General features: G+C 37.4%; 4 protein-coding genes across 7 annotated transcripts in view; 2 read left to right on the top strand and 2 right to left on the bottom strand.

The window, feature by feature from the left end:
* Ubr7 (ubiquitin protein ligase E3 component n-recognin 7) overlaps positions 1–13661 on the bottom strand; it is a 19641-nt gene extending 5980 nt beyond the window's left edge. The window contains exons 1-9 of one of the 2 annotated variants that reach the window (XM_015494952.2): positions 13245–13661; positions 11203–11336; positions 10548–10608; positions 7547–7642; positions 5005–5058; positions 4687–4792; positions 2578–2786; positions 2272–2421; positions 1398–1560 (exon numbers count right to left, since the gene is read on the bottom strand). In XM_015494952.2, coding sequence (XP_015350438.1) covers positions 1398–1560; positions 2272–2421; positions 2578–2786; positions 4687–4792; positions 5005–5058; positions 7547–7642; positions 10548–10608; positions 11203–11336; positions 13245–13394 — 1123 coding nt within the window. In that variant the 5' untranslated portion in view covers positions 13395–13661. The remainder of the gene's footprint in view (positions 1–1397; positions 1561–2271; positions 2422–2577; positions 2787–4686; positions 4793–5004; positions 5059–7546; positions 7643–10547; positions 10609–11202; positions 11337–13244) is intronic. The other variant, XM_015494960.2, reaches the window with a different exon arrangement.
* Gon7 (GON7 subunit of KEOPS complex) lies at positions 13636–16626 on the top strand. Its single transcript, XM_015495013.2, has 2 exons — positions 13636–13851; positions 15838–16626. The coding sequence occupies exons 1-2, from the start codon at positions 13650–13652 to the stop codon at positions 15930–15932; spliced, it is 297 nt and encodes a 98-aa protein (XP_015350499.1). The 5' UTR covers positions 13636–13649; the 3' UTR covers positions 15933–16626.
* Positions 13721–26800, top strand: part of Moap1 (modulator of apoptosis 1) — a 15235-nt gene continuing 2155 nt past the window's right edge. The window contains exon 1 of the mRNA XM_048799226.1: positions 13721–13851. The gene's annotated coding sequence lies outside the window, so the exon portion shown is untranslated. The remainder of the gene's footprint in view (positions 13852–26800) is intronic.
* On the bottom strand, positions 25069–26794 carry Tmem251 (transmembrane protein 251). Of its 3 annotated transcripts, XM_015494990.2 has the most exons (3): positions 26766–26782; positions 26316–26478; positions 25069–25898 (listed from the first exon to the last, which is right to left on the bottom strand). In XM_015494990.2, exons 2-3 carry the CDS (start codon positions 26411–26413, stop codon positions 25487–25489), a joined length of 510 nt encoding a protein of 169 aa, XP_015350476.1. In that variant the 5' UTR covers positions 26414–26478; positions 26766–26782; the 3' UTR covers positions 25069–25486. The 3 variants fall into 3 exon arrangements, with proteins under 3 accessions (XP_015350476.1, XP_048655184.1, XP_048655185.1); XM_048799227.1 differs by lacking the exon at positions 26316–26478 and having other exon boundaries at positions 26686–26794; XM_048799228.1 differs by lacking the exon at positions 26316–26478 and having other exon boundaries at positions 26766–26794.

Raw genomic sequence — 26800 nt, 5'->3', positions numbered from 1 at the left:
TTTTTTTTTCTTTCTTTCTTTGAGACAGAGTTTCACTAAGTTGCTGATGCTGGCTTTGAACTCATGATCCTCCTGACTCAGTCTTCTGGGCTGCTGGGATTAAAGGTGTACCACTGCTCCTGGCCAGTTAAGAATTTTTTAAAAAAGGATTTCCTATTTCTCTGAAATTCTAGTACTTGAAATAACTCTGGACTCATCAAACATTAAATTTTAAAACCCTGGGCTGGGGTTGTGGCTCAATGGTAGAGTGCTTGCCTAGCATGCATGAGGCACTGAGTTCAATTCTCAGCACCACGTATAAACAAATAAATAAATAAAAATTAATCAATAACTAATAAAAATTAAAAAAAAATTAAAATCCATTCACCAATTTAATAACAGTTTTTATTACATGCCAAGCACAAGGGCCACAAAAATCTTTTAAATACAGCCACCATCATTGAAAACTTTTTTAGTCTAATAAAGGCAAAAGGAACTAATCAGTTACAAATAAAAGAAAGAAGTAATCAATGCTATAAAAGGGACCCAAAGGTGGGGCTGGAGTCGTGGCTCAGTGGTAGAGCACTTGCTGAGCATGTGTGAGGCACTGGGTTTGATCCCAGCACCACATTAAAAAAATTAAACAAAATAAAGGTATTGTGTCCATCTATAACTAAAAAGATATTTGAAAAAAACGGGGGTGGGGACACAAAGATGGTGGCATCCAACTGGAAACTGGCTGGGACAGAAACAAGGAAGTAAGTTGGGCATACGAGGAAGAGGCCAGTGGGAGGGGGAGACGTAAAAGCCTACAATTAAGGATTCAGAAACATTTTTCCTTCTAGTGGTTTCCTATGAACCTCTGAAGGAACCTCAAGAACTGACAAAAAAAGATGACATACTTTGCTTTAAAAAAAAAAAAAATGACATAATGCTCAATGAAAATTATTTCAATTGGTGGAAAATTTTTCTATTCTGTATTCATACATCTACTCTTAATCAAAACAGTACACGTAGTAGTTTCTCAAACATGTAATTACTCTAATATGAAGCTCTGAATCCGTGGTCAGAGCAGTTGAATACTCAGCAATATTAAAATGAAGAAATTATAGTTAAGGCCTACTACACAACACAAAATTTTAATTTTCTTAGCTTTAAATTAGAAATATAATGGTTATCCTCTTTACACTTTTTTAAAAAATGTTTCTGTAGTTGTAGATGGACAGCATACCTTTATTTTATTTCCTTATTTTTGTATTTGGAGCTAAGAATTGAACCCAGTGCCTCACTCATGCTAGATAAGTCCTCTGCCACTGAGCCCCAGCCCCTATATATATATATATATTTTTTAACATCATGAAAAAAAAAACAAACAACTTTTGAACTTTATAAATTTTATACATATAAACAGTATTTACCACAAATGAGTTCCACTTGTTGGACTCTGTTCATGCTGTTAAGGGTATCCATTAAAGGGTCCCTCCTATCAGTTGCCTGGTCAATCTTGCCTTTGTTTTCATAGGCCAAAACTGTGTCATATTCATCTGTCAGGAACAGGACATCTAGATCTCCATACATTTTCTTTAAAAAATAAAACCAGTTCTCCCATTAAAACTGTGTGTCATTTTCAGAAAGTCAATTTCATGAGAATTACTAAAAATGTATTTATTATTTTTAAATTAATGCCTAGAAAAATCTGAACCGCCCCCGCTCTCTTTTTGGTACCAGGAATTGAACCCAGGGGTCCTTAAAATTAAGCCACATCCCCAGCCCTTTTTTATATTTTACTGAGAGACAGGTCTCACTGAGTGGCGTAGGGCCTCGCTAAATTGCTGAGGCTGGCTTTGAATTTACAATCTTCCTGCTTCAGCCTCCTGAGCTGCTGAGATTATAGGTGTGCACCACTGTACCTGGCAAATCTTAACACAGAGCTGCTTAAAGGATTTAAACTTTTTGCCTAAATCTTTTTCAGAAATCTCTCCACTTCCCAGGGGATGTTGTATATCATCTACGAAATTTTTATGTAGAAATTCCTGATTTATTACAACTTTCAAGCAATTTATGTTTCCAAGCAACTTTATTATATAAAAAAAGACATTAGCTATTTTCCACTAAAATTGAGGTAAGTAAATAAAAAGTACTGCATAATTATTATTTTTCCTACAAGGATTCAGACAAGTATGATTTACTTAACAGAAATAAAAACTGAAAGTCTTCTATATTCCTACAATTCCATAAAAACATATTTCAGCACACAAAACATATAAACATTAAATTTAATCAAATACTCACCATACAGTCTTGACAGGTGCACAACTTGCTACGCCAGTTCAAAGGCCAATAGGTGGCAGCATCTCTCTTTATAAACTGCTTAGCTTTAAGCTCCTGAAGTTTGCAGCCAGATTGTGATTCTGAGTTGAGGCTTTGATTCTTAACCACTGTCTAAAATAAAATTGAGTTTTGAAGTATTTATCATAGTTTTCATAGTTTCTATTTTTGTAGAAGGATTTCTTTAGGCAAAGAAATCCAAAGCTATAGAGCTTACAGAATTAATGTTGTCTAAATTTTATTTTTTATGGCTTGTACTTCATACATTACCTGGAGATCACATTCAGAAGTAGAGCTGGTACATGGTTCATTTTTCTGCTCTGCCTTAGGATCTTTGACAGCATCCTTTCCAGGTTCTGGAACCTCCTCTTTGAGGGTACTATCTTGGTGATCTCCATTTCCAGGTTTGATAACTTCCTGATCACCTACTCGATCAACATTTAGCATTAAACCATCATCCTCAGCAGATATTTTACTTACTGTGGATTCAATGAGAAAAATTAATAAATAAAAACCATATACACCCCACAGACCTATCAGACAATGGAAGTCACTGAATCTGATTTAAAAATATTTTAGAATCTGGAAAAGAAGAACATTCAATCTTAGTCTCTGGAATAGCAAGAAAGGAAACACCAAACTTCTTTAGATTACACTTACCTAATCCAAATAATTTAAGCACTCAATGTGCAAAGAAGAAAAGAATATGCTAAAAATGTTAAAGAGAGATGGGACAATTCAAGAAATGAAGCAGTGTGGGGGGGGGGGGGCTGGGGCATAGCTCAATGGTACAACACTTGCCTAGCATGTGTGAGGCACTCGGTTCAATTATCAGTACCACATATAAATAAAATAAAGACCCATTGACAACTAAAAAAAAAAAAAATCACAAAAAAAAGAGAAAGAAATGAAGGAGTAAAAAGAGATTTAACTGCAAATACAAATAGAAGAAGGGTAGTTTTAGTAAAAACATCAGTTTTTCTCTAATGTGAGGAGGAAATAAAAAGAACAGGTATAAAGCAGAAATACTATGCAGGAGAGAAGAGAAATGGTGAGGAACTCATGAGGATGATGGCATTTCAATATAAAAGCAGATGAAGTCATAAAGAAATGGAGAGAGAAGGGGAAAATTAAGAAAACCTCATGAATGAGAAATACAGAGAGGGCCCCTGTCTGAGGAATGTGAGAGACATATTCGGAAAGGGCATAAAAGAAAGAGGGAGCATGAAGTTTAAGAACTTAGAGGCAAATCAAAAACATAGGATGAGATTTTAGATGTAGCTATGCTGCTTGTGGATTGTATGGTAAAATAGTCCTCAAAGGTGAGAAGGGCAAGAAATTAAGAGGCTGGAGCAGCAAACACTATGAAGAATTGCCATCTTAAAGAAAAAGGGGTGGGGATGTGCTTTGGTGATGGAGCACTTGCCTAGCATGCACAAGGCTGTGGGTTTAATCCCCAGCTCCACATAAATAAATAAAGTTCATTATCAATAAGATATTTAACACCCTAACACCATTCACTGCTGATGTGACTCGATATCTTAGTCTATAACAAAAGTACTAGATAACAAACTGTATTATCATCTGCTTTGGTCTGAATGTTCATCTTTCCAAAATCCGCATGTTAAAATCTAATCTCTAATGCAATATTAAGAGGCAGAAGCCAGGCATGGTGGCACATGCCTGTAATCCCAGTAACTTGGGAGGGTAAAGCAGAAGGATCACTAGTTTGAGGCTAGCCTCAGCATTTTATTGCGATTCTGTCCAAAAATTAAAAATAAAAAATTTAAAAAGAGGCAAAGCCTTCATAAGACAATTATGTCAGGAGGTATGGAGTTGGCACCCTTAAAAAGATGCCTAAGATATTCTGGTTTTTCTTCAATCATATACATCTTTTACTGTGTGCCTTTCCCACTATGCGAGGAAATAAGCACACACCAAACACCAAATCTCTGGCACTTTGATCTTGACTCACCTGTATCCAGAACTGTGAGCAATAAATTTCTATTGCTGATAAGTTACCTAGTCTACTGTATTTGTTATAATATCCCAAAAGGACTAAGACATCACCCCTACCCAACCAATAGCATGTCTGACATTTAATGATATATTTTAGTTCTATTTTTTAAAAGTCCATTCAAAATCTGCCTCCTTAATTTTTTCCAATTCTAATCTCATGCATAGGTGCAACATACCATCTAGGTTCACTTGTTCGTGGTAGTCTCCCAACCAATCTACAAGGATTTTATGGAGAAGAATCATATCTTATACTGTTTTCTGTACTTCAGTGTCCAAAATAGTTACTAAAAATTCTGGACTGAACATACACATTTCACAAGCACAAGTTTTGTGTCATACCAATTTCACAAAGACACCTACCTGCCAACTGTGCAGCATAAGCCCACAGGAAAGAACAACGTTTCATACAAGCCTGGCACACCATCTCTTGGAAATCCCCACTCTCAGGGGGAATGGCACCAAGATGCTGCAGATACACAAAACAAAATATTTTCCTTGTGATCGAACTACCTAAAATGCCCATCATTTTATAAACAAATATTGCAATAGCACACTCACCATATCTCTGTAAGCTTATTTTTAAAAGAGTAATTGTAATGTAAAATAAAACAATTTGAAAGGAAAAGCCTCTAACTTTTTGTGGAGATAATGCCTTTAAAAGGTGAAAATTTTCCTTACCCTTCCATGAAACCAGTCTTCACAGACTACACACTGGATCATCTCATCTGGAACCTAATACAAAAAAATAGTTTGCTTGTTAATGATTATCCTGAATTCTGGGACATGGAAGTAAATCTGGCACACAGCAAATTAAAAATTAAATAATTCTGGGGACTGAGGATGTGGCTCAGTGGTAAAATGCTTGCTTAGCCTGCACCAGTCCTGGACTCCATCCCCAGTACTGCAGAGAAAAAAATCTCCACCAACTCTGTGAGACCCCTATCTATGTAATAGTAGCCAGCAGACAAGTAAATTCATTATATATGAGCTGATGTTGCAAAGGATTACACTGAGATATGTGAGATATTTTTTGAAAATGTACAAAATTATCAAAGCTCTTTCACATGAACTACTTTAATATAGGATTCTCATTAAACTTTATAAATTGAAGGGCATTCTCCTTTTCTATATAAACCTGTGAATTGACCAAAGTAGAATATGACAACTGGGACTTTTTGCCACAATATGCTATCAAGGAAACTGGAAAGTAAATGTCACAATCTTTGGTAATACCGACAACTTCTCTATTTGAATAAATTAAATGGCTGCATTAGGAAAATTATATACCAAAGGGCAGACTATTTGGAGGATGAGTTTCCTTTTATTCCCAGATTTTCATATTTACTAATTAACTTCCTAATTTTTAGTTACTAAAAATTCTGGACTGACCATACACATTTTTGTTTTGTCCTTTTACTGTGGTTTTCTTAAAGAAGGAAAAGCAACTGCATGTCTGCACATGCATACACACATACATAAAATCAACAAAGCAATTTTTTTTTGCCTGCTTATTCATCATCTTGTCTTTTGATTCAACAGTGTTATAAGTAACACTTTACCCCATACCTCAAAATATCTAGTTTTAAGGTTTTAATTTTATTAACTCAAACTCAAAAATATCTTTAATTTCTTCCTCTATTTTGATTCAATAATTAATATTCTTTTTTTTTTTTTTTCTTTTAAAGATACTGGGGATTGAACTCAGGGACACTCAACCACAGAGCCACATCCACAGCCCTATTTTGTATTTTATTTAGAGACAGGGTCTTACTGAGTTGCTTAGCACCTCACTTTTGCTGAGGCTGGCTTTGAACTTGTGATCCTCCTGTCTTAGCCTCCAGAGCTGCTGGGATTACAAGTGTGTGCCACTGCACCTGGCTTAATATTTTAAGATAATTAAAATGCAAGGAAGGAGGCAGAAAGCCATTTCTCTAACGATAAAAAGCACTCCGTCAAATCAGCCAATACACAAAACAAAAAACACAACCCAATCAAAATGTGGGCTAAAGTTATGAAAGGACAATTCAAGAGATTATTACAAATGTCCAGTAAAATCATGAAAAGATGCATAACCTCACTCATAATCAGGGAAAGAAAAAATTTCGAAAGACACTATTCTTCCTTTATTAGTATGTCAAAATTTAAAGAACTGGTAATAAAATAGGATCAATTAGAGTGCTGGGAGAAAAAATGCTATCATATATCATTGGTAGCTGAACCATTTTACCAGATGTGATCACAATTTTAAATACAAAAACCCTTTGACTAATCAAGTCTATTTCTACATATCCATTCCATATAAATACCTGAAGGAGTATACTCAGATACATTACTGTGTAAGGATGTTCACTGTAGCCTTCTTAGTAATAGTGAAAAATTAGACAACACCATTCTGCTATAGAAGAACAGTTGGGTTAATTAACAGATTAACTAACTTATTTCAAACCATGGGATACACTGCAAATGAGGGAAATTTGTATTGCTTAACATGTCTATGATATACTAAAAAGTTGCAGAAGTGAATATACAGAATTTTTTTTGGGGGGGGGGGCTGGGATTGAACCTAGGCACTCTTTATCACTGAGCTACATCCCTAGCCCACTTAAAAAATTTTTGAGACGAAGTCTTGCTAAGTTGCTTAGGGCCTCGCTAAGATGCTGAGGTTGGCGCTTGTAATTCTTCTGCCTCATCTTCCCAAGTTGCTGGGATTATAGGCATGTGAGGCAGAATTTTCACTTTTGTTAAAAGGAAACTACACATTGAAACACAAACTCATTTGAACACTTTCATGTGTACAGAAAAAGACTTGAACATATATATATACACTAAAGTGTTAACAGGTTATGCCTTGGAGGTGAAAAGCACAGGAATACAGTTTGTACACATTTCTTTCCTTTAAGGAAGGCAAGAAGTTGAAGATCATTTCCCAGTAAGTGTTGGGGAAGGGATCAACCAGCAGGAAAGGGAGAGAAAGGGAATAAGTTCTGGACTTCAGAGAGTCCCCTCCAATATTTCATAATCATGATATAACAATGAGAATAATATTTGAGAGCAGTACCAGTTACAGGTCCAATCCACATTCATAAAAACAGATAAATCAGAATCCTTGAGCATCCTAAAATGCCTCCTACAGGGTTCTAGAGCCCCAGATATGACACGAGGATAAGGAATTAAGGCTAGAGATGATACAATCCCAGGTTTTAACCTCCAATTTTCTTACCTCATCTTCAGGATCAGGATATGGTCTCTTGCAAATGCAGTATAATCCAAAAAAGTTGTCATTGTACTTATTACAAGAATTTACCTTTGCTTTGTCCTGAAAGATAATATTAATTTCAGTATACAGTATGACTTAATTTTAAGGATAATTTCATGCATCATAAAATTTATGCATTCGATAAATTTCTGCATTAAATATCTTTCTCCTAGAAGCTAGTCTTAAACTTTCAAAGTCTGAAGAAAATTCAGTCCTACTAGAGATACTATTTCCCAGATCTGGGAAAAAAATAAATTTTTTTGTATCCTTTCTGTAGCAATTGGGGAAATTGTTTTCAATAAAATGAAGACAAAAGTTATTCACAAATATAATTATCAACCTGTGTGAACCACCATTGGCCTAGAATTTCAGTGTACTTCTTTAAGCACAGTTGTGAATAGCCAATAGCTAACTGACAGGCAAAGAGGACTGGGGTTGTGGCTTAGTAGTAGAGCACTTGCCTGGCATGTATGTGGCCCTGGCTTGAATCCTCAGAATCACAGCTAAATAAACAAATAAAATCAAAACTCTACTGGACACTAAAAAATATTAAGAGGCAAAGAAATTGCCTAGAACTAACCTACAAAGGAATGTGAAAAACATGACAGTTTGGGCAATTATGATGGAATAAGTCACATTCCTTACATTTTATTTACCTCTATTATTTCACTAAAAGTTATGATTTTAGTATAGTATTTATTAGCCAAAGTTCAGTGAAAAGTGCTATGCGGACCTAGCCCCCATTATTACCATTTGATTTATTCAGTTTAAAAGTTATATTCTTTGCTTCAAAAGCCTCAGAGGATAAGCATAACCAACAAAACAAACATGCAGAATTGACATTGTTAAAATGTTCATACCATCAAAAGCAAAATACAAATTCAATGCAATCCTCATAAAAATACTAATGACATTCTTCACAGAACTAGAAAATATGGAAGAATAAAAGACCCAGAATAGCCAAAGCAATCTTAAGGCAAAAAAAAACCACGTCAGGCATCACAATACCTTACTTCAAATTATTCTACAGAGCAATAGCAACAAAAGCTGCAATAGCAACAACAATAGCATAGAAACAGACACACAGCCAATGGTACAGAAGAGAATACACAGGGCAAACCCACACATCTACCCTCATCTGATCCTTGACAAAGGTGCCAAAAACACACAATGGAGAAAAGACAGCCTTTTAAACAATTGAGGCTGGGAAAACTGATTATCCATATGTAGAAGAATGAAAATAGACACTTATGTCTTAACCTGCATAAAAATCAACTCAAAATGGATGAAAGACCTAGGAATTAGACCAGAAACTATGCAACTCCTAGAAGAAAACATAGGGTCAACACTCCAGCTTTTAGTCACAGGCAACGACTTTCTCAAAAGGACCCCTCTAAAGCTCTGGAAATAAGGCCAAGAGTTAATAAATGGGACAGAATTAAATTTAAAAGCTTCTGGTACAGCAAAGGAGATAATCAGAAATGTGAAAAATCACAGGAAAAAAATCTTTGCCAGCTACTCTTCTGACAGAGGATTAATATCTAGAATATATAAAGAGCTAAAGAAACTTTACATAAAAAAAAATCAAATAACCCAATTAATAAATTGTCAAATAAACAGACACTTCTCAAAAAAAAAAAAGCAAAAGAAAAAGAAATACAAATAGCTAACAATATATGAAAAAATGTTCAACATTATTAGCAATTAGGGAAATGCAAATCAAAACTACATTGAGATTTCATCCCATACCAGTCAAAATGGCAGTCATCAAGAATAATAAATGCAATAATAATAAATGCTGGAGAGGATGTAGAAGAAAAGGAACACTTTTACACCATTGATGGAACTATAAATTAGTACAACCAATATGCAAATCAGTATGAGGATGCCTCAAAAGAGTAGGCATGGAATGACCACATGACCCAGCTATACCATGTGTCAGTATTTTTGGTACTGGGGATTAAACTCAGGGCACTCAACCAGTGAGCCACATCCTTAACCCTATTTTTTATTTTATTTAGAGATAGGGTATTGCTGAGTTGCTTAGTGCCTCTCTTTTTTGCCAAGGCTGCCTCTGAACTTGCAATCCTCCTGCTTCAGCCTCCCAAACCACCAGGATTACAGGCATGCACTACCTCAACTGGCTCACTTCTCAGTATTTACTCTGAAGAATTGAAGCCATCTTACTACAGTGATATACACATACGATACAGCACAATTCACAACGGCCAAACTATGAAACCAGACTAGGTGACCACCAATGGATGAATAGATAAAGAAACTGTGGTACACATACACAATGGAGTTTTACTCAGCCATAAATAAAAATGAAATTATGTCATTTGCAGGAAAATGGATGGAACTAGAGACCACCATGTTAAACGTGTAAGTCAAACTCAGGTTAAAGGGGTATGTTTTCTTTCACATGTATAAGCTAGAGGGAAAACAAAAGGTGGGGGTGGATTTCCTAAAAATCAAAGGGAGATCAAAAACAAAAAGGGACCAAAGGGTGGAAGACAGGGAAGGAGGGGAGAAATGCAGGGCAATGATATTGTCCATATTATATTGTTATATTGTGTGCATGTCCAAATATGTAACAATAAATCCCACCAATATGTACAACTATAATGCACCAATAAAAAAATGTGGAAAATAAATAAACCTGAGTCACTATACAAAAAATTTCCCTAAGGCTAGGGATATAGCTCAGTTGGTAGAGTGCTTGCTTTGCATGAACAAGGCCTTGGGTTCAATTTCCAACACCACACACACACACACACACACACACACACAAAATTTCCCTACAGAATGTTATATCAATTGTAGTCTATATTATAGTCTCTGAACAGGCAATTTTTTCTAACAAAGTAAGAAATGAAATACACATTTGGTTTTTACCCACTCTGGTAAATATTGACCTCAGTTCCTTTAAATGCATTTGTATGTAGTTAGGTTGCTTACTTACAGGAAATAATTTGCATTCCAAATTTTTAAACTTGCTGTTTCCACAATCGCAACGAAAATTTCTGGAAAAAAGAAGGAAAAGCAAATTTTATTTTTCTTTTAAGACTAATGAAGTATTCCTTAAACTCGAATTGTAGCCTTTTGACTCATTTTAACCCTTTAAACTCATTTCTAGGATCTAAAAAATGACTTGATTGCTGAACATGTATCTGATTTGGAACTTCCCCAAGCATATAACAATAAAAGGTTTTATAATTCTAAAATTACTATTATAAAGACAACTGGGTGTAGTCCCAGTTACTAGGAAGGCTGAGGCAGGACTGACAGAGCCAAGGAGTTTGGGACCATCCCTGAAAATACAGCAATATCTCATCTCAAAACAAAATGAAAAAGACAAATATTTATGTGGGGTGTGCACGCACGCGCGCGCACACACACACACACAAAAATAATGTCAGAAAAGGATGAGTAATTTGATTTCGTACCATAATTATATTTTAAAGGTCCTATAGAAAAACCATTCTCTTCCACTTATGTAAAACAATTACATTAAATTTCAACAGTGAAGAATTACTTTGAATGAAAAAGCAAAGTTAAGAAAAACTGTATCTGGTAAATAATCTAAATACTCAGAAAACTTTCAGCATTCTGTTTACCTTTTTGTGTACAGCTCAAATAGTTTATGACTACCATGACATTCATAACTGCAAGCTAGACAAATTCCTGCTGGTTCTTCTCCCTCTGGGGTACAGGTACTACAGGCATAGAGTGCCTGTCTCTTTACTGAGCCCTAAAAGACAGCCCAAAACAGAAGAGAATAAGTTAATGAAACAGCACAGTTCATTAATACTAAGATCTCAGAAATAATTAAAATCGGAATGTTTGTGGTCAAGATCTTCCTGTAAAAAACACTGAGACTACTTAAAATTTTTATACAACAGGGTACCAAAATGCTGCTGCATTTCATATATATATATATATATATATATATATATATATGCTAATTTTGTTTTCATACAGTTTTATCTTCAAGAGATAAGAAGCTGAAATTTGCCAATCAGCTGTGAATAAATTGGTCTGCTTATAATCAGTTTAACATATGAAGATGCAGGTAAAGGTGTGCAGGTCTATGTATGCAATATCACACTTTAATTTTGGGGAAATGTGTGAAATTCCATCAAAGAGAAAAGAATCCCCCCTTTGATGCATGCTGAAGTATTTAGAAGTGCAGTGTCACAACATGTGCAGCTGATTTTCAAGTGACTCAAAAAAAGCATATTATATATATAAAGGAGAAAGATAAACATGATAAAATGTTAAAAAGTGAATACATGTAAAAGGCATGCAGGTGTTCATAGTACTATTCTTTTATCTTATCTATAACTTAAAAATGTTCCAAAACAAAAAACTGAAGGAAAAACAGCAAAACTTTGGAAATCTTGCTAAGGGTCACCCTCCTCTAAGAAGAAGGGAGACATACAAGGGGGCTCTGGGATGCCAGTAATATTCTATTTCTTGCTCTGGGTGGTGGGTGGGTACATGCATGTGTTGACTTTTTTCAAAACCTATACATATGATTCATGCAAATATCCATGTTTAACTACAATACGAAAATTTTACGGATGTCCATTTGATAAAACTGACTACATTTCAAAAATAGCTTATATATAGATTGTGGACCTTTTTTTTTTTTTTTAATCAAGGAAAAAGTTGTTTTATTAGTGGCCAAAGATTTTATATACCAGCCAACATCTGGGACTATCTCTGCATACCAGGTGTATTCAACAATCTAGCCATTTACAGTGTAAACTCAACCTGGCCAATGATGACAACTGTCAAATTATGACTTCAGTCTATATTACAAAATAACTGCAAGTCTCTCCCCTCATTCCCCCATGTTCCTCTAAACTCAGGCCTAAATAATCCTTCTCCTACCAATTTTTAATCCTTGCTCGTTTTCTTCCTACTCACCCTTCTTCGTTTTTTGTACCTAAAAATAAGGATGAGTCATAAAACACTACATCACACCCCCTCAAACTCTTGTACACAACATCTTCCAAACGTTTCTCTCCTCTCCTCCCCTCCCCTCCCTTGTTAGGGCCACCTGCTCTTCTGGTTCTGGTCTATTTCCAGTGGGAGGAAAGTGAGACTGCAGACAGGGAATAGGGTGCTTGCTTTGTTTCTCGAAAAAAGAAAAAAAGGAAAGGAAGAAAGAAAAGAAAGTACTAGCAAGCTCTTAAACTATCGCAGTGCAGTCAATGAGCGCATCCCACACAGGGAGATTTTCAAATGCAGGATTCGCTCTCTCTACTTTGATCCTCCCCTTCGACCCCTAATAAGCCAACACTCTACGGATGGGAAAAGTAGGAGAAAGATGTGTGGATTTGAGAGGTCGTGCGTACGGTTTCGTGAAGAGCACCAAGGCCAGCAAGGAGGGACTGGAGAGGAAGGACAGAGCAGCCGCTCGAGCGCCGAAGCCGGATGGGGAAGACAGAAGTTGGAAGGCCCTGCTGAGGAAAGGGGCCCAGGGAAGGCTGAGGATAGAAGGGCAGCCTGGGCTGTGAAGCTCAAGACGAATGGCGGCCCGGACCAGCGCAGAGGGGTCGACCGCGGCAAGGGGGGGGAGAGAAAACGCCGCCGGAGAGAGAAGGTTCAGCGGGAGCCGCGGGTGAAGACGGGGCCCGGGCTGAGAGCCCACCTGCGAGTAGGAGCACTTCTCGGAGTCGCTGCCGCCCAGGACGGCGCACGCCTCGTTCTCCAGCTCCTCGTCCTCCTCAAGTACGTCGACCAGCGACACCACAGGCTCCAGCTCCGACTGCCGTCCAGCGTTCCCCTCAGCACCAGCCATCCTCAACTGTCACCCGGGGTCCCAGCTCGGCCCTGGCGGAGGCGGGAAAAGCTGCCGCGAGGGGCGTAGCGGAGGAGGCGGGGCCTGAGTGTCAGGAACCAATCCCAAAGAAGGAAGGCGAAGGAAGTGGGAGGAGCAGTTTCCGACAAACGGAAGTCATTCCTCTAGCGGCTCCCGCCCGCGCGGGGCCGCGGGCTGGTTTCCGCTTCCGGGCGGCGCTTTTCTGTGGCGCGTTCTTAAAGCTCAGCGGTCGCCATGGAGCTTTCGGGAGAGTACGTTGGCCCCGACGGGGAGCAGCAGCGACTGCGGGTACTTTGTGACGGGACCGGAGACGCCGACTCTCTTCAGAACCTGTTGTCGGGTGTGACCCAGATGAAGGAGCTGGTATCCGACTTCTTTGGTCCCTTGGTACAGCAGGAAGCGCAGGGCCGCGTGGCCCCAGACGATACGTTGGACGGTGAGCTCTGAGAAGGTGCTGGAGCCACAGGAGGGCGGGGCGGGGACCCGGGAACGTCGGCTGGGGCCGCCCTGTGAGTGGCGGAGTTGTGGAAAGTGAGTCTGGGCGGGCGGGAAGTTGCTTCTGAAAGTGTGGGCACTCGCTGCCCAGTGTGTCCAAGCCGTTTCTGCCCCAGCGTTTTCCCGACTGTTCATTTATATCGCAAAAACCGTGCTGAACGCCCACTGCTCTGTGCCCAGCAGGGTGGGTCTGGGCTGAGGTCCGGAAAGAATGAGGTGAATACGACTCGGTTCCTGCCCTTGGGAATCAGTGGGATGAGGCAGGCTGACACGGTCGTGAACGAGTGAAAAATTGTGACTCTGGGACCCTCTAACTCCTGCAAGCCGAGAGATCCAAGCAAGGCGTCCCTAGAGTGGCCACGACTTATGAGCTGGGTGTTGGAAACGACAATGGAGTTTGCCAGGTGTGAAATTACAGACGTGTCTGAAAGAGTGCAATTTATTACAGTAGGAGCAGGTTCCGACGAGTGGGGCCGATTTCATTTTAACCAGTCTTCAACCTCAGAAACTCCTTTCCTATATACCAGTTTCATAGGTGATATTTTGAAAGCAGAACCATGAACTTTTAACTGTGTTCATTTAAAAGAAAGAAATCTTAAATGAGAATACAAAAAAAGATCATTCCATTTTTGACTGTCCTGAGTTATTAAAGACAGACAAAATACCTAAGAACTAGATATTTACTCTTCTCATAGAAGAAATTGAACTGTACTTTTCCTTTCCATTTTGTTTCCATCTTGATGATGTGGATGCTGGCTGTTAAAAAGAGCAATAAAAAGTGTCTAGGATGTGAACAACTTGTACATTGTTGGTGGAACTATAAAATGATGTTTCCACCTACAACAGTTTGGCAGTTCCTCAAAAACTAAAAAGTTAACATGTGAACCAGTAGTGTCACTGTTAGTCCTCCCAATAGAACTGGAAACATGTTTAAACAAAAACTCACTCAGAATCTTAGCAGCATTATTTATAGTAGCTAAAAAATGAAAACAACACAGATGTCCCTGAATCCATTAGTGCAGAAGCAAAATGTGGTTATTTGGCATTTTTTTTAAAAAAAAAGTAGTATTGATACATGCCACAACAAGAATGAATCTTGAAGACAAATCAAAATCAGACACAAAAGGCCACATATTGTATGATTCCATTTATAGGAAATGTCCAGAGTAGGAAAATCCATAGAGAAGGTGGATTAGTAGTTGCATGGGTTGAGTGGAATGAAAAGTGACTGCTAATGAATATAGAGTTCCTTTTGGGGATGATGGCAGTATTCCAGAATTAGTGATGTTAATTTCAAGTGAATGTACTGGAAACCCCAGAATCATACACTTTAAAAAAGAGCCAGCTGGGCGTGGTAGTTCAGACCTGTAATACCAGTGGCTCCGGAGGCTGAGGCAGGAGTTCAAAGCCAGCCTCAGCAATTTAGCAAGGCCCTAAACTCAGTGAGACCCTGATTCTAAATTGAAAAATACAAAAAGGGCTGGGGATGTGGCTCAGTGGATAAGTGCCCTGGGTTCAATCTCCAGTACCAAAAAGAAACAGTGAATTTTTATGTTAAAGAAATTATATCTCCAAAAAAGAAAGTGATCCAAAAGAGAGGTTTTTTTTTTTTTTTTTTTTAAGAGAGAGAATTTTTAACATTTAAATTTTTTTTTTAGTTTTCGGCAGACCCAACATCTTTGTATGTGGTGCTGAGGATAGAACTCGGGCCGCACGCATGCCAAGCGAGCGCACTACCGCTTGAGCCACATCCCCAGCCCCAAAAGAGAGGTTTTAAATATTAAATTCCCCTGAAGTCTTTTTAAAAATCTAAAATAAGTGTGGTTTTAATAATCCCTAAAGTGAAATGGTCTCATTTTGACCATTTAACTTCTATATTTCTTTCAACCCACTGAACATGTCATACAACAAATATTTATTTTAAAAGGTGATGGTGAAGATGATGCAGAAGATGAAAATAACATTGATAAAAGAACTAACTCAGATGGACCATCTGCAAAACGGCCAAAACTGCCTTCTTAGCTATAACTTATGAAATTTTAAAGACTGCTGCTACATCAGTTATGATACACTGATATTAAGGAAGACTTATGCTCCATTTTGGGAAAGCATTTAATTTGTTCCCCTGTGACAAGTTTGTCAGAGAGAAAACTTGCTTCTGTTTCTAGCAGAGAAAGATATAATAAATGTTTATGAATGAAGTCTGTTTTCTTGGGTGAGAAATTCCAAGCCATAGAAAAGAAATAGAATACTTAAGAATGTATAAATTCCTCCAACATGGCAACTGAATTTTTCAACATTGTTTTGTTCTTAAAATAGCCATTGAGTTTAAATTGTGTGATGTCTACACCTTTGAAAGAAGGACATGGAGAGTAGTACTAAGGAAATGTTGAATTCTCCATCTATATAGCCCTTATATAGACAGCCAGAGATGATCCTACTCAGGGTGAATTAATCTTCTGACTTATCTGGAAGCTCGAGACACAAGATGGGGGATGTTTTTGTGCTATAATATGGTATATGTACAAGTACAAATATAAGACCTAAGTAAACCAGTTTTGTTGACTGTAACTTAGCTATTTCCTCTCCACTTGTAGCCATACTTTGGCTTTACTTAACAAAGAAATGTTGAAACTTTAAAATATATATATTCCTAAAATATATGTGTGTGTGTGTGTTTATGCTTATCAGTGGAATAAAAGCATTTTTAATTTACCGTCCATCTTTCCTGATTACTTTAGATAGCTAAAATGCAAAGAAATCAAGTAGTAGTCATAGAATTTTAGAATTGGAAATAACCTTACAAATAATATGACTTATTTTAGAGGTAAACTGAACTCTCAAAATAGTTATTTGCCTCTGTTTACAGAGCTAACCAATGGCAGAGCTGGGTTGCATTTGGTTAGATTTTTGTTTTAAGATGATAAAATATTAAATTATTAATCATATTTCATGAATCACTTTTATTATCAGTTAATTTAAATGATATTATCATTGTACTTTCCCAGTTGCATATTCTGAAAGCTATAGCCTAATAGTACATGCTATTAAAAACACTCAATTTTTATGCACTTCATATCCTTAAAATATTTTACTTGGAACATTAGTCTTCCACTAAGTACTCTTAATGTAATCAAAACAGTGCCACTAGAAAAGGTTATAAATGGTCAGAAATTATCTTATTTGTTTAATTTATGATAATATTTCTAATATTCAACTGATTTATTATAATACTACATCTTAATACTACCATTTATGGTCCTTAAAGAAAAAACATATAGTTGATATTATATGGTTAAACTGATAGCTGAATTTTTTGTTTCCTCCTTCATTTAGTGTTTATGAAGAAACTTCAAAACAGCATTTGTACTGTGGTCCAGTGTTTTAAAGTTCTTGGTTATAGTTTTGATCTTTTAATTAGTTGTATACTGATTCTAATTCTAATACTTTTTTCTTCATAAGTGAGCCATGTGTTTGACCAAAAGGATGTTTAAAGGACTAGTGTAGAGGAAATGCCCTAATTTTCTAATCTATCGCCTTCTAATGGTACAAACATTAACCAGGGGCAAGCAGAACAACTCCAATTTTACTTTTGTACAAGAAAATAGTCCTTCCTAAATATACTTGACACTATACGTAGATAATTTTCTAAATATCGAGTGTTTGCAAAAGGTCTTTTCTAAAAGCAAGGCTTAAGCAATATTTATTTTAAGGAATAGAATTCTGTAGCCAGGAACCTTCATTCTTTTATAATAGGTTGTGGTTGCTTGGCTATAGATAGCATTACAACATTAAGTATACCCCCCCCCCTTTTTTTTTTAATTACCTAGGAAGAAAAATTTATTTGGGGGGAAAAAGTATGGAAGTAAATTAATGCATCCCCTCCCTCCTGGGCTATGACTTTGTTTTGCTTTTCTCATCCATCAGGTTTCAGTTTTTAGTTTAATTTCCTCCAGAGGATCGTTTTTTACTTTTCCTTGGGAAGGACTATTATTTATCTATCCATACTGGGTATTGAATCCAGTGCCTCCTCTCTCAGGGGCCTTTTTATTTTTTATTTTGAGACAGGGTTTTTGCTTAGTTACCCAGGCTGGCCTTGAACTGCTCAAATTACAGCTGTGCACCACCACACCCAGCTAAGGGCCTGTACTTGAAAAGGAAATATAGTTTGTTTTCATTTAGAGGTGTGATTCTGTTTGTTATATAGTACTTTTATCTAGTCCCTATTTAGCCTATTAAAGACATAACTATTTGTCAGTGGAATTTTCAATCTATGTAAGTATAGAATGTCATTTCTTTTATATCACTATTTTTTTTAATTAGTGCATTATAGTCATACATAATAGTGGTGTTCATTCTGATGTTCATAAATGCATATAACATAGCTCTGTTTTAATCCGCAGTTCTTCCTGTTTACCTTCCCTCTTCTCCCCCAGTCCTTTTCCTCTATTGGTCTTCCTTCTATTTATTTTTTTAAATGGGCCCATTAGCTGGGTGTGGTGGCGCACACCACAATCCCAGCGGCTTGGGAGGCTGAGGCTGGAGGGTCACAAGTTCAAAGCTAGTCTCAACAACTTTGCAAGGCCCTAAACAACTTACCGAGACCCTGTCACAAAGTAAAATAAAAGAGCTAGGGATGTGACTCAGTGGTTAAACACCCCTGGGCTCCGTCCCCAGTACCCCCCCCCCCCAAAAAGATACATTGCACGTAACATAATTTAGTAAGCTTCATTCTCCTCCTCCCCTTTCATTGCTCGCTCTTATTCTATTGATCTTTATTATTCCTTAAATATAATACATTGCAATAAGGTTTATAAAAGACATCTTGAAAACCTGACCTTTTTTTTTGTATCAGGACTTGGTGATACTTGCAGATAAAGTGTTTTGGGAAATTAATTGCAGTATGATCATTATATGGTAATTTTTTCTTGGATATTTAAATATTAGAGTAGGATGTAAAATTCTCTATTGGAGAAATTGGGGGATGTTTATAATAAAACTTTTTTTTTTTTTTTGACAGTGCTGGGGATTGAATCTGGGGGTGCTCTACCATTGAGTCCCAAGGATTTATAGGCATGGCCACTGTACCTGGCAAAAACTCGGTTTTATTTTAACAAATGAGAAAAGAAACAAATTGGTTAATTTTTGTGGAGAAATTGGGGTTTTTTCCCCTCACTCCTTAGAACATAAGAAGTTTCAGGCCAGTAAGTGGGGAGGCTGTGAGACAGGAGGATCGATTTTTTTGTATAAAAAAGTCCATAAAAAATAATAATAGAATAATAGCTTTTATAGTTTTAGAATCAGGAAAAATTTCCTAAGATTTTAAAAATCCAGAAACCATAAAAGTAAATAATAAAATTCCTCCTAAACATTCTTTTAATAAGGTGAGAATATAAAGAGGGGTAAAGTATATCTCTTATGTACCTGTCAGGAAAACACAGCAGAAATAGGCAAAGGAAATGGACACAGGAAAAGAAATCCACATAGATTTTAAGTGAAAAAATGTCATTTCAAAGAAATGAAAATTAAAACTACAATATAATACCATTTTTTACTTCTAAGACTGAAAGCTAAATTCTTCTGATGCAATGTTGAGCTAGAAAGGGTGTGGGGACATATCTGTAATCCCAGTGACTAGGAGACTGAGGCAGGCAGATCTCAAATTCAAGACCAACCTCAGCAATTTAGGGAGGCCCTAAGGACTTAGCGAGACCCTGTCTCAAAAACCACCAAAAAAGAACTAAGAATGAAAAAGTGGGGAGAGTGTAGATTGGTATAAGCACTTTGAAAGTCAAGTTGACATTGTTCATCAGCAGAAGACTAGTTAAATAAAAGTAATGATAGTACAACCATACTGTGCAGTCATTAAAAAGATCAAGATATGAGTAGACCTATATGCCATTAAGGATCAATCTCTGTTAAATGAAAACTAGTAAGAAAGAGAAATCTGTAGAATGCTAAACTACTGGAAAATGTAAGATTGACATGCTTATAATATCTGAAAAGATATAATCCAGGCTGGGGTTATGGCTAAATATTTTAAACAAAAGATATAATCCAACTGCCACTGGGAAGAGAATATATGAGTTAAGGGAGGGAGGTATAGTTTTCCTTTTATGCCTTTCTGTTCTCTGCTAAAATATATATATATATATATATATTTTTCCTATACATATGTAGAAAAAAATTGTGAGACTTTTTTTTTTTTTTTCAATACTGGGGTTTGATCTCCGAAGTCCTTACCCCAAGCTCTTTTATTTTGGGACAGGGTCTTGCTAAGTTTCCCAGGCTGGCCTCCAACTTGTAATACTCCTGATTCAGCCTTCCAAGCCCCTGGGATTACACAGGAAAACACCTGTGACACCACACCTGGCTAATAACTTTTAACTTAAAAACTCATGCTTTGAACTTAATAAGCACAGATCAGCCACATTAACAGTTTAATACTCTGTCATGTAAATTCAGGGGAAAGAATACAATTTCACATAAAAAGCAACCCCTTCACACCCAAATAAAACACATTTTCCATCCAAATATTTGTCAAAGAGGAAGTATAAGTCAACCTAGAGAAGGTTAGGGAAAGATAGGTTAAATAAAATGACCAAAGGAGTAAGTATAAAAAAGAGAACTGGGATACACCAACGTTTAGAAGGAAGCAGCCAAGAAGTCAGAAGCAGGTATAAGGAAGAATTCAAAAGCGGCTAGAACTGAACCATTTAATACTTGCCACGTATGACTATTTAAATAAAGTTTAAAATTCAGTTCCTCGGTCATATTAGCTTCCTTCATCTAGCTAGCAGCTACTGATTTGAATAGCACAAAGAATATCCATTATCACTAAAGCTCTACTGGTTCAGAAACCAACTGAAGAAGGTATCTCAAGGACACAGTATCCAAGAACTGCTGATAGATGATTTGAGAACCAAGACTTGACGGTGGAGTTAGTATAAGTGACTGGTGACCTCTTGAGAACAGTTTTGTAATGGGAGGCAGAAGTCTGATAGAAGCATATTTTAGAAAACTGCAGAGAATTTGAAATTAGAAAATACAGAAACTCTAAAGATTTGTAATTAAAATAGATGGGGTGAACTTCCTTCAGAACATTTGCTGCATCGGGGCACGGTGGCGCCCACCTGTAATCATAGCAGCTCAGGAGGCTGAGACAGGAGAATCATGAATTTAAAGCCAGCCTCAGTACCAGTGAGATGCTAAACAACTAAGTGAGACCCTGTCTCCAAATAAAATACAAAAGAGGGCAAGGGATGTGGCTCAGTGGTCGAGTGCCCCTGAGTTCAATCCCTAGTACCAAAAATAATAATTTTTTTTTGCTACAATTATTCCAAAGACAAGCAAATCTCTCCTGACTGACCATTGCGTGTTTAGTAAATGCTACATAGAAACACTGATCCAGTGGTTCTCAACCCAAATGGAATCATTTGAAAAGTTTTAAGAATAGGATTGGCTGGGGTCCACCCCCAAAATCAGATATAATTGGTTGGTAAGGGACCCTGGCATTGTTATATGAGGAGTTGTGCTTTGATTTGATTTCCCCAGATACTTCTAAGGTACAGCCTTATTTTTTTTTTGTCAATGGACCTTTATTTTATTTATTTATTCCTTTATTCATATGTGGTGCTGAGAATTGAACCCAATGCCTCACATGTTAGGCATGTGCTGTACCACTGAGCTACAACCCCAGCCCCTATACAGCCTTATTTTAATACCTATTCACTACCTTAAACTAAAACAAATACTAAATGCATGATGATTTCCAATCATGATCCAAAATTGTATGGGAATTTTATAAGTTGGAGAATTAATTAGGTGATAGCACATATTTGATGCAAAAAAATGAGTCATGAGATACTGTGGTAATTTTTTTTTTGTGGTTGTGCTGAGGATTGAACCCAGGTCTTTGTGCGTGCGGGGCAAGCACCCTACCAACTGAGCTGTATCCCCAGCCCCCAGATATTGTAGTAAATTTAGAGATAAGTTGTTAAGTCCATCAAGAAGGAAATCATTTGATCTTTTTAAAAAATTTTTTTTTACTTGTATATGGACAGAATGCCTTTATTTTATCTTTATGCAGTGCTAAGGATAGAGCCCAGTCTCACACATGCTAGGCAGATACTCTGCCACTGAGCTACAGCCCTAGCCCCTCATTTAATCTTAATTAAAAAGATTAACACTAATCCATGATGAACACACAAACTGGTTTGGTTATTTTATGGGTACAGTCACTGTCATGTGAGCACTTGACCTCATGACTCCACTTCCCTAAAGAAAAGTTTAATTGTGAAGGCTTTGAAATAGAATCAAATTCTAAACTTTAGGGAACCTTTTTTTTTTTTTTTTTTTTTTTAAGAAAAATTTCAGTTGTAGATGGACACTATACCTTTATTTTATTTATTTTTATGTGGTGCTGAGGATCGAACCCAGGGCTTCACATGTGCTAGGCAAGTGCTGTACCACTGAGCTACAACCCCATCCCTAAAGTCATTTTTTAAAGTCAGAAAATTTAAATGTTGACTAAAGCACCATGAATTACATATTTCTGCAAATTATCTATTTCTTACACTAGTACTTTTGAAAAATATATATATATCTGACATGTTTCAGTGAAAAACACAGGATCATTTCATCTCAGATGTAGTTGCAAATGAAATGACATGAAATCCTTGTGGAATATAGCTCTGTTTTTCTCATATCTGGAAGCAAATAATTAGAAGTTATTTAATAATTAGAAGGATCCTAGGATATCTGCCCTTCCCTAAATCCCTGCAGCACTTGATATCATTTACCATCCAACTCACTACATAATCCTGTATTCAGGATTTCATATTGCCTTTCATATTGTGAAGTGAATAGAAATAAAGGATAATCTAGGGGCTGGGGTTGTGGTTCCAAAGTCTCCTATCTATTAATTTCAATCTCTTCCTCAATCCTCCTTTTCACCCTACCAAAGATGTTTGGAATGTAGCTATAAAAAGCCAGGTTGAATTATAAGGAATTCTTAAATAATAAAGCAGACTAACCCTGTAATCTAGAATTTTGTAATTATATTTGGAAAAACTACACCAATCTTACTATTAATTCATACTCCTGTGATCAAGGCAATATGATGTTGATACAGATGGACTGAACATTTACTTACTAAAGCTTAAAATTCCAAAATTAGATAAAATCTACTTCAATAAAAAGGAATTGCCTTTTCACAAGTGGCAGTACATAAAGCATTTATAAGACAAAAAGCAATTGAAATAATTTTCTAAAGTCATCTCCAAATTAACACTGCATCCAGACTAATAAAGCAGGAAATTTCCCAATGATTTTCCTCAAATTTTCCTTTTTTGAGAAGTAGTTAAGTGGAATGATTAAAAACCCGGAGATCTGAATGTAAACATCCTGGATTCAAATCCTGACTCTTTCCACTTAACTTGCTGTGTGACCATGGACAGATTATTGATTCCTATGTGCATCAAATTTCCTCCCCTGTAAATGGTATTACTACCAATGCAATACCTGCCTCATAAGATTATAAGTGAAGAAACAGAAAACAGTGGCTGCAACATGCATACTGAGTACTCAAAATAGGCAGATGTTCAATCCCAGTACTGCAAAAAGAAAAGATGCTAGATTTTTATTATCTAATAGGTATTTCCAACTGCCGATTGTTTGGATTGAGTGTATTATGTCAAGAAACATCAGTAACTGGACCTTTGGAGGTGGTAAGAGAGATTCTGCTGCTTTTGAGTTACAAAGGTACCTGCTTTATCTTTTAGATAAAAGTTTGCTGTGGAATGCTCAACCTCCCTTGTGGCTCAAATGTGACATAAAGGTCAAATTGCTAAGAAACTTTATTTTCAGTAGCTTATATATATAAACTGAGAAAAGAAAACTTTTCTCACTAATATTGCCATTTCCATTCTTTGGCATGACTGGGCAAACAGTAACAGTACTAAAAACATCATCTGTGAAAAGCACTATAGCTTAGCGGTTAAACACAAAGGAATCAGAATGCCAGGTTTTGGCAAGTTAGTTAACTCCTGACTCAGTTTGCCATCAATAAAACGTGGAAAATAACTGCCATCTCAAAGGAGTTGTAATATAGGAGTTAATTCATGGAAAGCTCTTCAAACAGATCTTCAGAGTAAGCACCCAAAAAAAGGTTATGATTATTCCCAAAATCGTGTAAAATATGTCCTAGTGTTAACGTAACTACATATCCTGACCTTACCCAGAAAAAAAAAAAAAAGACTTGTACTTTCATTTCTTTAGTTGTTTGTATTGGTACCTGACACAAGGTAATATAAATGCAAAGGAGAGGAGGTACAAGAATCACATCCTCATGCAATTGCTGTGGGCGAAAAAATCAGGATGACAGGATGGTAGACTTTAGAAGGGCATCACATCTGAAGGACTAGATTAAATTACCTTCACCTATTCACATCTTCTGTGTAAGTTATTTCTAGACTTTAAAACATTTAGTCTCTTCCCAAGTAGATATTATTATTGTTACTATTTTGATACTGGAGATTGAATCTAGAAGTGCTTTACTACTGAGCCACATCCCCAGCCTTTTTTTTTTTTTTTTTATTTTGAGATGAGGATCTCACTAAATTGCTTAGGGCCTCCCTAAGTTGCCGAGGCTGGCCTGGAACTTGTGATCCTCTTGTCTGACTCTTCCCGTTACTGGGATTATAGATACACACCACTATGCTCAGCCCAAATTTTTTTAAAACCAGGAGCATTAATAATGATTTAGCCAGCCGGGGCTGGGGTTGTAGCTGCAGTAGAGTGCTTACCTCGCATGTATGAGGCACTGGGCTTGATCCTCAGCACCACATAAAAATAAAGAAACAAAGATATCGTGTCCATCTACAACTAAAACAAAATTTTTAAATGATTTAGCCAGCCATTATCCAGAACAAATTCTGCTTATCAAGACAGGCATCATAGCTGGGGATATAGGCCAGTAGCAGCATATGTACTTGCAAGTACCAGACCCTGGGTTCAATCCCTAACTCCAAAATTAATAATAAACCATAGTTATTTCAATAGTTTTATACCACTTCCTCAAACTGAAAGCTAGCAAGCATGAGCTTATCTACAGAAGGATGAATTAGTGTGTGTTTTAAGAATCTTAAAGCAAGCCATGTAATTGTATAAAATTTAAATTTTATGATCATATTTGGACCTTTTTACACTTAACACAATGGAAATGTTCATATTCACTTTTTTCCCCAAAGGAAAATTTTCTCAATTGTCACTATGCTGCACAGTAGAAGAGAAATGAGTTCAGGTACTTATTCAAGTTTCTAATGAATACAAATAACAAGACACAATTTTACTTGCAAAACCTGAAGTCATCAACATGATTCTGTAGTACTATATCTCAGGCTTTACCTAAAAAAAAATCATTATTATTCAGATAAAGATCGTCCCTTAGTCACATTTTTAAAAAGCCTCTGTCGCACCACAACTTCCTGAGATCTGTGAAGAAATCGCATTCTTGTGATCAGACTCCATAATGTAATGGCAGTTTCATAATCATAAAGAAAAACCAATGACTGATTTTATGTGTCAATCAGTTGTAGTCTGCTGATCTGATTAGAAGCCTTGACAAATGCTTGGTGGCGATTGCAAATAACTGCCAAGCATATGGGGATGATACAGTAGCCCACAGTTTTGGGATCAGCTCTTGTACAAGAATAAAGGAACAAAAACATCTGTAAGTAAGGTATCAGAAAAATAATTGTCCACAACCAAAAAGGCAGGGAGAGTAAGCGAACTTTCAAGGAGTGTGTCCATGTGGTTCCTTCACCAGGCTCCTCTGGGTGCTGTTGAATGTGCTCCAAAGCCAGCCTGTTGTAAGTCTCATTGATTTCAAAAACATAGTAAAATGCTGCTGCACTTGCTAACAGATACAGTCCCACTCCGATCCACCCCATCCGCTGACGGAAGTTCATCATTCTCCATGCTCTGTGCCTTCGAAGTAAAAAATGAAAAAGTACAGTTAGGGTCTAGTAATGCTTCTATGGCAACTATTCCAAACGTATTTGCTTTATTTCCAAGAGCTCTAAAATACCCCACTAATGTTCAAAATAAATTTTATAAGAAATGTACATAACCTACAGGTGGCTGTTCTATGTAGTAGTTACGAGCAAGTAAAAACCATGCTTTTTATGTGAATTCTACATAATAAATAATTACATCTGCTTAAATAGGTCCTGTACACCTTCACTTCAGAAACTGTAAGTAAGCCAATTTCCTACGGGACATTTCACTTTTACAGTTGAATTGCTTTCTGGCTTAACAGTATTGCTTCAAATCTGAAGATTGGGTTCTACAGATTATGCCAACATCGGAGCCCCCAAGTTACGACAGTAACTCTTAAACACTTACAGTGGTCCCGAAAATCTTCCTGTTCCCACGGCAAGCGTTAAAGAGTCACTCAGTTCTGAATAATCGGGTGGTTTTGGCATTTCAGAACAAGCCACCATAAAAGAAATCCCCTGGGTCACCCGGTTCGGGGAGAAAGGTGAGCGCCGCCAGCCTGGAGCACAAGCTAACAGTGATTAAGTACAGCGTGACTACGGGTAGTCACGCGGCGGCCCGGCCCCTGCCGCCTCGGGCAGAGCAGGGCTGGTCACCCGGCCGGCCGGGAGGCTCCCGGGCCACTGGGGCCTCCCTGGCGTCGGCCCCGCCCCCTGCAGCTCTCGCCCGCCCGCCGCTCCCGGGCTGCACAGGCAGCGCCAGGCCGTGCCTCGCCAACCTGCAGCGCCGCAAGTCCGGCGCCCAGCGGCGGCCGCCGTCCGAGACAGCCTGCAAAGCTGAGCAGGTCCCGGCTCTCACCTTCCTGTCCCGGGTGGCCCTCCCGCCCGCCGTCC

This window comes from Marmota marmota, unplaced genomic scaffold, assembly GCF_001458135.2.
Source record: "Marmota marmota marmota unplaced genomic scaffold, marMar, whole genome shotgun sequence".
Taxonomy (NCBI): domain Eukaryota; kingdom Metazoa; phylum Chordata; class Mammalia; order Rodentia; family Sciuridae; genus Marmota; species Marmota marmota.
This window is presented reverse-complemented; position numbering and strand designations above follow the sequence as displayed.

What these genes read in the sequence shown, in the direction of transcription:
- Gon7 (XM_015495013.2), top strand. Translation starts at nt 13,650, where the DNA reads ATGGAGCTTTCGGGAGAGTACGTTGGCCCCGACGGGGAGCAGCAGCGA. An exon ending in CCCAGACGATACGTTGGACG is followed by an intron (nt 13,852 to 15,837) that starts GTGAGCTCTGAG and finishes TTATTTTAAAAG; the next exon opens with GTGATGGTGAAGATGATGCA.
- Tmem251 (XM_015494990.2), bottom strand. Translation starts at nt 26,413, where the DNA reads ATGGTGGCTTGTTCTGAAATGCCAAAACCACCCGATTATTCAGAACTG. An exon ending in GGAAGATTTTCGGGACCACT is followed by an intron (nt 25,899 to 26,315) that starts GTAAGTGTTTAA and finishes TTTACTTCGAAG; the next exon opens with GCACAGAGCATGGAGAATGA.